Here is a 9,067-nt window from a genome sequence, read left to right as displayed (position 1 = left end):
CACATCAGACGCTCCCTTTCTGTTCCAACCACAAATCATACGGTTGTGCCTCTTCCCTAGTCCACTTAGAGCCCTCCAACTTGAATTCCACGTCCCTCCTGGAATGCATGCCGTAGAGTCTCTTTGAGAAAATGAACCCCACGCATGTGTTTTGAATTTTTTTCTGGACTGATTTGTGATGATAATCAGTTAAGTTACATTTCTTGTGTGTCTTGCTGGGGGTGAAATAAACTTGGGACGCTGATGACTGTAATTTTCTGGGTGATGTTGCAACAGAGGGAATAAATGGCCCAGTGTTGAACTTTGTAGCTTGTTCCCTTCCTGTATGTAAATTGCCTTTATATAAAGTGGGGTTCATAACAACAGAACAAGGACAGCAGCCTCTGGCTCGTGCTCTCCTGTCATCTCAGAGCCGCCAGCCTTATCAGAGGCCCATAGCAGGGAGGCTACTCCAGCTGTCACTGAGCTCTACCTCCAGCCTCCAGGACTTAAGCCCCAACTTTCGTGTCCCGGGAAACCTGAAGAATGAAAGAGGAGGCTATAAAATCCCCTTTGAAAGGTTAGTGCTTATAGTACTGTAATTTGGATGGGATGGGTAAAACAAAGATGCCTCAAAGGATTTGAGGTTACTTGGCCTGGGGAAGGCACATGAGGTGGTGTAGGGAAGGGTCTCTGATGGAAGGTTTCTTAATTTAATGTTTTAAAAGAAGCAAGCAAAAATCTTCCTGACAGTTACTGTTTCTGGGCAGTCTGAGCAAAATTTGCTCTCTCAAGAGGGGAAGGAACGTGGTGGGAGCAGAGCTGGGCTGGGCTAGGCTAGATGAATGGTGGGATGTGGGGTAGGTGGTATTGGCCATAATCAAGTCATGCGCTGTGAAGAATCCATGCAAGAGGAAGCAGACATGGGCCTGTTAGTGTGTTTTGGAATTGCCAACCTTGCTTTAGGCTGGAGCGTCAATTTCAGGCATTAGATAGTGTTTTTTAAAGAATGGGCACTGAGCAGAATCTCCCAGCCAGACTCCAGGAGGAAGGATGTGTGTCCCCTTCGCCCTGTTGGAGGCTGCTGCAACTGAGCAAACCAAGAAGCAGCTGAGAGATCATATTAGGGCAAATGTGGTGGTTGTGCCTGTAAAACCAATCCCTGCCCACGACCAAGGAAAAAGCGCTTCACATGCTATTCCTGGTCTGACAGCTGGTATTTCTGAGTGTGCCAGAGCCAGTAGGCAACTCTAAAATGGCAGCGCCCTTGGCAGCAAGGGGTCATGGCAGGGCAGCCACCGCAGACAGCACCAGCGAGCGCCAGGTACCCGGCCTTGCAAATACTGGTAACTTGCAGCTGTCTGCCTCGCTCCGGGCCCAGTCGTGCTTGCGGCTTCCCGGCCAGCGCTGGCGCGCGTCCCCGCCCCGCGGTCACACTGCAGCTCCCGGGCATCTCGCCGCCGCGGGGTCACTGGAAGGCACCGGCGTCGTTGCTCTGCAGAGCCGGGGCCTCCGCCTGCAGCTTCCCTCCCTTCTCTGCCTTCTGGAGCGGAGTCACCCGGCTAATCTCTCAGGATAACGAGTCACAGTTGATGTGGGTCTTGCGAGAAAGAGCGAGGTGGCAAAACTAAGACGAGTCCTGGGTCAGTCCTGAGATAAACCCAAGGACGGTAGGGAAGATGAGGACAAAGGGATCCTCAGACCATGTGACGCGACATGCGGGGTTTTCAGGTGGGCGAGCGGGAGAGGACCAGGTCCGGAGAGGGAGTTGGCGACGCCCGGGTCATGCCAGGTCGGCCCCAGAGCGAAGCCGCCGCTCCCTTACCTTGCCACCCCTCCTCACGTGTTCTTGGCATGGCAGGGATTAAAAGGCGAGGAAAAAAATTACATGCGGAACGGACAAAATGTTCTCAGAGATTACTTCAGGGGGAAAAAAAAAGTGAAATGCAGATTGTACTTTTTTTTTTCCTTTAGTGCACAGACGAATTTTATTTCCGCCTCCTCCCCTACACATTCCTGACCTCTCCCTCCCCCTTCCCTCTTTCTTTCCTTCCTTCCTCCTCTTCCAAGTTCTGGGATTTTTCAGCCTTGCTTGGTTTTGGCCAAAAGCACAAAAAAGGCGTTTTCGGAAGCGACTCGGCCGCGCACAAGGGCCATTTGTTTGTTTTGGGACTCGGGGCAGGAAATCTTGCCCGGCCTGAGTCACGGCGGCTCCTTCAAGGAAACGTCAGTGCTCGCCGGTCGCTCTCGCCCTCCGCGCGCCCCGCCGCCCGTCGCGCATGGGGGAGATGCAGGGCGCGCTGGCCCGGGCCCGGCTCGAGTCTCTGCTGCGGCCCCGCCACAAAAAGAGGGCCGAGGCGCAGAAACGGAGCGAGTCCTTCCTGCTGAGCGGACTGGGTAAGCGCCGCCGCCGGCCCCGCTGGGGACTTGGCTCGTGTCCTCAGCTGCTCGGCTCCGGCCCGGTTCGCGGGCTCTGCGACCTGGGCTGCTTTTGTTGTTGCTCTTGGGGCCGGGGCTGGAGCCGGGGTGGCCGGGCGGCGAGGGCGGGGAGGACCCAGCGGGCGCCCGCGCCCCGCGATGACCCGCAGGTCCCCGCGCGCTGCGCCACCCAGCGCCGGAGAGATAACCCCGGCAGGGCGCGCGCCGCGGGGCCGGGGCTGGGGCGGCCGAGGCGGGATCCGGGAGAGGGTCGGCGCCAGGGCCGGGGAGAGGGAATCTGCAGGAAGGGTGTAAGCGGGTACAAAGCCACCCCGGTCGCCGCGCACCGGGCGGAAAGCGCTTCAGTGCCGCGACCCCGATTTCCATGCCCAGCGGAATAAATGAGAAAGGTGGAAAATTACCCCGGACTCTCCGTCCCTCCCCGCCCCCTCTGTTCGCGCTTTCCCTCTCTCCGGACGGGGGTGCTGAAGGCAGCAGATAATAGCCCTACACCGGGCCCTCCCCGGGGGGGGTCCCCGCGCTCCCCGCCCCCGCCCGGGGCTCGCCCTCCAGCGGGGAGCAGAACCACCAGCGGCCGGCAGCTGCACCGCCTGCAAACCCGGCGCCGGCCGGGGGCGGGGCGGGGCCGGGCCGCGCCGCTTCCTCATTGTGGCGCGGGCCCCGCCCCCGAGGAGACGCAGCGCATATAAGGCCGAGCGCGCGGCAGAGCGCCGTGTTGGCTGAGTCAGTCTCCGGTTACTAACTACTTGTGGTCTTCCCTGCGTGGCAATGACGGTGAAAACCGAGGCTGCTAGGGGCACGCTCACTTACTCCAGAATGAGGGGAATGGTGGCAATTCTCATCGGTGAGTGTGTAGGGACAAGGCTGGACTCTTCTACTCCAGGATACACAAAGTGGAAATTTTTTGAAAGTCCCGGAACAGATTAGTGTGCGTGTAGCTGGACGTTACGAAGCCGTCTAAATGTGTCTTTATTTCTCCTCTTTAATTCACAGCTTTCATGAAACAGAGGAGGATGGGGCTGAACGACTTTATTCAGAAGATTGCCAATAACTCCTATGCATGCAAGCAGTAAGTTTGGGGTGATTTGAGGAAATCGAATAGGGTGGTTTGAATTTACCAGCAGTAAAGACTCATTCTCGTCACGGTGTTTTTCGGGAAGGCGAAGACTTCCCGCGGGGTGGGGATCTCCTTTCTCCTTAAATTCTAATATATTTGAAACATTTTAGACATTAAAATTAATTCGCTGATTTGGCTTAATCTAAAGATGTAAGAAGTTTTTTATGTCTGCCTAATTCACGCCCTCCATGAACAACTCTAATATCTGTATTTAGCGGGGTTTAGTATTTTCTTTAACCGAGTAATTGGGATGTTTTCAGTTTAAACACTGAATTCTCCCGGAAAAGTTGAGCCAGATACTCACTGTTGATGTTGGTGTGCCCCCTAGTGGCGAGGTAGGAGGTTCTAAGTTGTTCGTTTATTCCTTGCAGTCCTGAAGTTCAGTCCATCTTGAAAATCTCCCAGCCTCAGGAGCCTGAGCTTATGAATGCCAACCCTTCTCCCCCAGTAAGTATTCTCCATGTGTGTTGCATCTGTGGGGGAAAATTGCAAATGAGCCAATTAATACTGCTACACTGATGGATGAAAATAGCATTTCTAGAAATTAGTATCAAAGCAGGTGCCTCATTAGTTTATGGCATAACAAGTGAGTATTGAGTCAGAGAACTATTTTAAAAGGCATATTTCATAAAAGTTTATCTGGTTATAAGACAATTGTGTGCAATTTCCATGCTCATTTGAAATAATGACTTGTATGGATGAAAAGTAGTTTTGAATGTGCTTAAAGATGTATGGGGATTTGCCTCAGTCATTTGTAGATGTAACGTCTTTCACATTGTCTGTACTTAATTATAGATGTCTTCCTTTGAAGCAATGATCTTAAAAGAGAACGTTTTCTTTTCTAGCCAAGTCCTTCTCAGCAAATCAACCTTGGCCCGTCATCCAACCCTCACGCTAAACCATCTGACTTTCACTTCTTGAAAGTGATTGGGAAAGGCAGTTTTGGAAAGGTAATTTCAAGTCCAAACATCTTTTGATACGCTCCGTCATGTACTCATTTTACATTCTTATCCTGGATGAGGACAGAAAAATGATTTTTTAATTGAAATTTCAGGTTCTTCTAGCAAGACACAAGGCAGAAGAAGTGTTCTATGCAGTCAAAGTTTTACAGAAGAAAGCAATCCTGAAAAAGAAGGAGGTATGAGATATGCTTGATGTGTTGGTCTTAGAGAGAGAGACATTCCTCAAATAATCTTGACCTTGGCGTTTGGTGCCAAGTTGAAATTTGTCACTAAATCTTAATTGTCTTTTTCCTAGGAGAAGCATATTATGTCGGAGCGGAATGTTTTATTGAAGAATGTGAAACACCCGTTCCTGGTGGGCCTTCACTTCTCTTTCCAGACTGCTGACAAATTGTACTTTGTCCTAGACTACATTAATGGTGGAGAGGTAGGAAGGGGAACAAACACTGGGTTTTAGTTGTAGAAGAAAGTTTTCAAAGATAACTTGGGGGCGCGGGGGAGGGGGGAGTTACCAGAATTAGCATTTCCTTTTACCTGTCAAGTTTCAAATAGTTAATAGATTATTTAGGGCCATTTCCTGTAATTGTTCTCTTTAGCTATATGTGTCGAGATTAATTAAATGCTTTGGCAACCCAGACTGACTTTGTTCTGTCTCTTGCAGTTGTTCTACCATCTCCAGAGAGAACGCTGCTTTCTGGAACCGCGGGCTCGTTTCTATGCTGCTGAAATAGCCAGTGCCTTGGGTTACCTGCACTCTCTGAACATTGTTTATAGGTGAGCTGAAGAGCCAGCCCTTCAGGCTACCTTCCTAGGAATCTGTGTAAAGGACTCTTGGCCCTAGCTCTTAGGTAGAGCCTTAAAGTAATTTGTTTCTGTACGACTTGGTCACCTAAAACCAGATCCCCTAGCATGTGAGCTGTCTTAACTTCATGCCACCAGGGAACCAGCCAAGTAGGATTGTGCCTAATCCAGAATAGATGAGCAGAACAAGGACTCCCCTTTTTATTCACTATGCAACTGCAGTGAATTTAAAATGCTTCTAATACCTTTAGCAATTATCTTTACAGAGGATTTCTTATGAAATGAAATTAACTTATGCAATTACTTTCCTATTCACTGTTTTACAGAGACTTAAAACCTGAGAATATTTTGCTAGATTCCCAGGGACACATTGTCCTTACTGACTTTGGACTCTGCAAGGAAAACATTGAGCACAATGGCACGACATCTACCTTCTGTGGCACACCTGAGGTACGAGCTCCTGAGATCAAGGGACTGGTTTATCCCCTTCGTCCAGGAGATATGTGCAATAATGCCTTGAACTACCAAACAAGTAAACTCTTCTCAGACTTCTTAGTACAGTTCAGTGCAAATAGAATACATTTGCCATTTGATGCAACGTGAGAAACTCCAAGGCCTTCTGTTGCGTTAATTAAAACTGGCTGTTTGTAAGATCCACGTCATGAATGGTTTCTAAATCCCCAAGTGAAATATCTGGGTGCTAAGTAGCTTCCTAAATACCAGAACACATAGGTAGCCAGTCAGCCTCAGAAAGTGTAGCAGTTTTAACGGGTGGTAATCTAAAGAGATGTATCCTCCAAGTTTACTGTGGGTCCCTTAGCTTTTTCAAGGTAGATGCCTGGTTTCTGAGGATTGCCTGGTTTCTCAGCTTCTGAACTGCGTTTTCCTGGTCTGTGTTTCAGTATCTGGCACCTGAGGTGCTGCACAAGCAGCCCTACGACAGGACCGTGGACTGGTGGTGCCTGGGGGCCGTCTTGTATGAGATGCTGTATGGCCTGGTGAGTAGCACATTGTGGGAACCACGGAGCACTGTCCCTGTTCTGGACCACTGTCTTCCTGCAATCCATACTTGTCTGGGCACAGGCCAAAATGCGAGTCTGGCCAGTGTGTCTCGCCCTTATCAGTAAGCTTACCAGAAGCTGATGAGAGGCAAATTGGTTATAAATGTATTTTTTTTTTTACAAGAATCATCTCTTACTTAGTGGATTTTTCTTTCATACATTTTGCATTTTTACTAGATAGGACCACACTTAACCTGTGTGATGGTGAAAACCATGACTTAACTAACCTGCCCCCTACCCTTGAGCTTGCAAAATAGACACTTAAAAAACAAGGGAAAAGAAAACTTCAAGGGGAAGACTTTTCTCAAATCCAGCTTAGTATATTGCAGTTTACGTCTTTTTCTCTATTGGTAATGTATGCTGTACAAAACTTCCAATTAAGTACAAAGTAATTTTCCCCTTCTTTCAGCCTCCTTTTTATAGCCGAAACACAGCTGAGATGTACGACAACATTCTGAACAAGCCCCTCCAGTTGAAACCAAATATCACAAATTCCGCAAGACACCTCCTGGAGGGCCTCCTGCAGAAGGACAGGACAAAGCGGCTGGGGGCCAAGGACGACTTTGTGAGTGATGTTTTCCTGTTCCCCTGGGCGGACGGACGGGGGGTGCGCGCTAGCCCTCGCTGCCCTTATTGAATAAGCCTGTCTAAATTAATCTCGGGTTTCTTCTCAACAGATGGAGATTAAGAGTCATGTCTTCTTCTCCCTAATTAACTGGGATGATCTCATTAATAAGAAGATTACTCCTCCTTTTAACCCAAATGTGGTGAGTATCTGTCTCTCTTCTCAGTGTAGTGAGGCCCAAAGGGCATTTCTTTTAAGTCAGAATTGTTGGGGGAGGGGCTCAAGGAATAAATTGGCAGATGTTTACTCAGCAGATCCATTATTTTTCCCCAGAGAAAAAATACAATTTTGTCCCAACAAAACATACAGAAGTTAACACATTTCTCAATTAAAGTACCAAAAGATAAAAAGTGAACATTATCCTCATTTATCTAAACTGTGTGTAGTCTTTGAGATTTTTGTGCTTAAAATGGATTTCTGTATATGGTTTCTGTAAATGGTTTCTGTATAGCGCCCTAAAGATTTGAACTCCAGTATTTAAAGCCTAGTCTAGATCTCCCCGTATCCAGTGTGAATTTTTGACACTCAGCGTGTTTTCTTTCTTGGAATAGAGTGGACCCAGCGACCTGCGGCACTTTGATCCTGAGTTTACGGAAGAACCTGTCCCCAACTCCATTGGCAGGTCTCCCGACAGCATCCTCATCACAGCCAGCGTCAAGGAAGCAGCTGAGGCTTTCCTAGGCTTCTCATACGCACCTCCCATGGACTCTTTCCTCTGAACAGTCTTAGGGTTGCTTTTGAAGGATTTTGTGTGTTTTAAATGTTTTAGTTAGCCTTTTGGCGGAGCTGCCAGCTGACAGGACATCTTAAAAGAGAATTTGCACATCTCTGGAAGCTTAGCAATCTTATTGCACACTGTTTGCTGGAAGCCTTTCAAAGAGCACATCCTCCTCTCAGTGAGCTCATGAGGTTTTCATTTTTATTCTTACTTCCAACGTGGTGCTATCTCTGAAATGAGCGTTAGAGCGCCGCCTTAGACAGATGCGGTAGTCTTGTTAGAAGGAAGGCGCTGTTCTAAGAGGGGTCTCCTGCAGGTCTATCTAGGCTGTGATAATGAATATTATGACATGTGCCTTTTCTGAAGAGATCGTGTTAGCTCCAAAGCTTTTCCTATTGCAGAGTGTTTCATTTCTTTATTTTTCCATGTGGACTTACTGTGTGAACAGTGGAATGAGTGTGGTGTGCGTGATCACAGATGGATTTTGTTATAAGCATCAATGTGACACTTGCAGGACACTACAATGTGGGACATTGTTTGTTTCTTCCATATTTGGAAGATAAATTTATGTGTAGACTGATTTTTTTTGTAACATATAGTGAATAACTAAAATTTATATTGAAATGGTCTTGCAATGACTTGTATTCAGATGCTTAAAGAAAGCATTGCTGCTATAAATATTTCTATTTTTAGAAAGGGTTTTTATGGACCAATGCCCCAGTTGTGAGTCAGAGCTGTTGGTGTTTTCATTGTTTAAAATGTCACCTGTAAAATGGGCATTATTTATGTTTTTTTTGCATTCCTGATAATTGTATGTATTGTATAAAGAAAGTCTGTACATTGGGTTATAACACTAGTATATTTAAACTTATAGGCTTATTTGTAATGTAAACCACCATTTTAATGTACTGTAATTAACATGGTTATAATATGTACAATCCTTCCCTCCTCCTACCACACAACTTTTTTTGTGTGATAAACCAATTTTGGTTTGCAATAAAACCTTGAAAAATATTTACATATATCGTGTCATGTTATTTTGTATATTTTGGTTGAGGGAGCAGTAATGGGTCACTTAAAATTTAAAACCATGGAACTCCTGCTGTCATTTCCAGCTTAGCGGTGTCCTTCCAATAGCAGTGCCTTCTGACTGCAGGGGAGTATAGGGTGGTCTGAAAGCCAGCCTCAGTTCCAGGCTTCATTAGCGTTTTATGGTGCCTGTCATTCATGCGTCCATCCAAACAAATCCTTTTCAATTTACTCATCTTGCAGGGATGGCTATGAAGTAATGCTCCCTATAATTTATTGCCTGCCCTGGGAAGGTGGACTGTTTGTCCTGACATTGGGCTGTCTTCAGTAACAGGT

General features: G+C 47.3%; 1 protein-coding gene across 3 annotated transcripts; it reads left to right on the top strand.

Moving 5' to 3' along the window:
* The first annotated feature begins 314 nt into the window (after nt 1–314).
* Nucleotides 315–8,724, top strand: SGK1 (serum/glucocorticoid regulated kinase 1). Of its 3 annotated transcripts, none has more exons than XM_012665213.1 (12): nt 315–559; nt 3,412–3,487; nt 3,907–3,982; nt 4,381–4,485; nt 4,590–4,673; nt 4,793–4,924; nt 5,159–5,271; nt 5,625–5,748; nt 6,201–6,296; nt 6,769–6,924; nt 7,037–7,126; nt 7,536–8,724. In XM_012665213.1, the coding sequence occupies exons 1-12, from the start codon at nt 526–528 to the stop codon at nt 7,701–7,703; spliced, it is 1,254 nt and encodes a 417-aa protein (XP_012520667.1). In that variant the 5' UTR covers nt 315–525; the 3' UTR covers nt 7,704–8,724. The 3 variants fall into 3 exon arrangements, with proteins under 3 accessions (XP_012520667.1, XP_012520668.1, XP_012520666.1); XM_012665214.1 differs by lacking the exon at nt 315–559 and adding an exon at nt 1,939–2,376; XM_012665212.1 differs by lacking the exon at nt 315–559 and adding an exon at nt 3,052–3,262 and having other exon boundaries at nt 7,536–8,720.
* The last annotated feature ends 343 nt before the right edge of the window (nt 8,725–9,067 follow it).

This window comes from Propithecus coquereli, unplaced genomic scaffold (assembly GCF_000956105.1).
Source record: "Propithecus coquereli isolate 6110/MARCELLA unplaced genomic scaffold, Pcoq_1.0 Scaffold98, whole genome shotgun sequence".
In the NCBI taxonomy this organism is placed as follows: domain Eukaryota; kingdom Metazoa; phylum Chordata; class Mammalia; order Primates; family Indriidae; genus Propithecus; species Propithecus coquereli.
The sequence above is the reverse complement of the archived record's forward strand: the minus strand, read 5'-3'. Positions and strand labels throughout refer to the sequence as shown.

Bases quoted from the DNA above. Each gene is read 5' to 3' on its own strand.
- SGK1 (XM_012665214.1), top strand. From the start codon at position 2,259: ATGGGGGAGATGCAGGGCGCGCTGGCCCGGGCCCGGCTCGAGTCTCTG. The intron at 2,377-3,411 runs GTAAGCGCCGCC...TTTAATTCACAG, and splicing joins CTTCCTGCTGAGCGGACTGG to CTTTCATGAAACAGAGGAGG. The intron at 4,925-5,158 runs GTAGGAAGGGGA...TGTCTCTTGCAG, and splicing joins ACTACATTAATGGTGGAGAG to TTGTTCTACCATCTCCAGAG.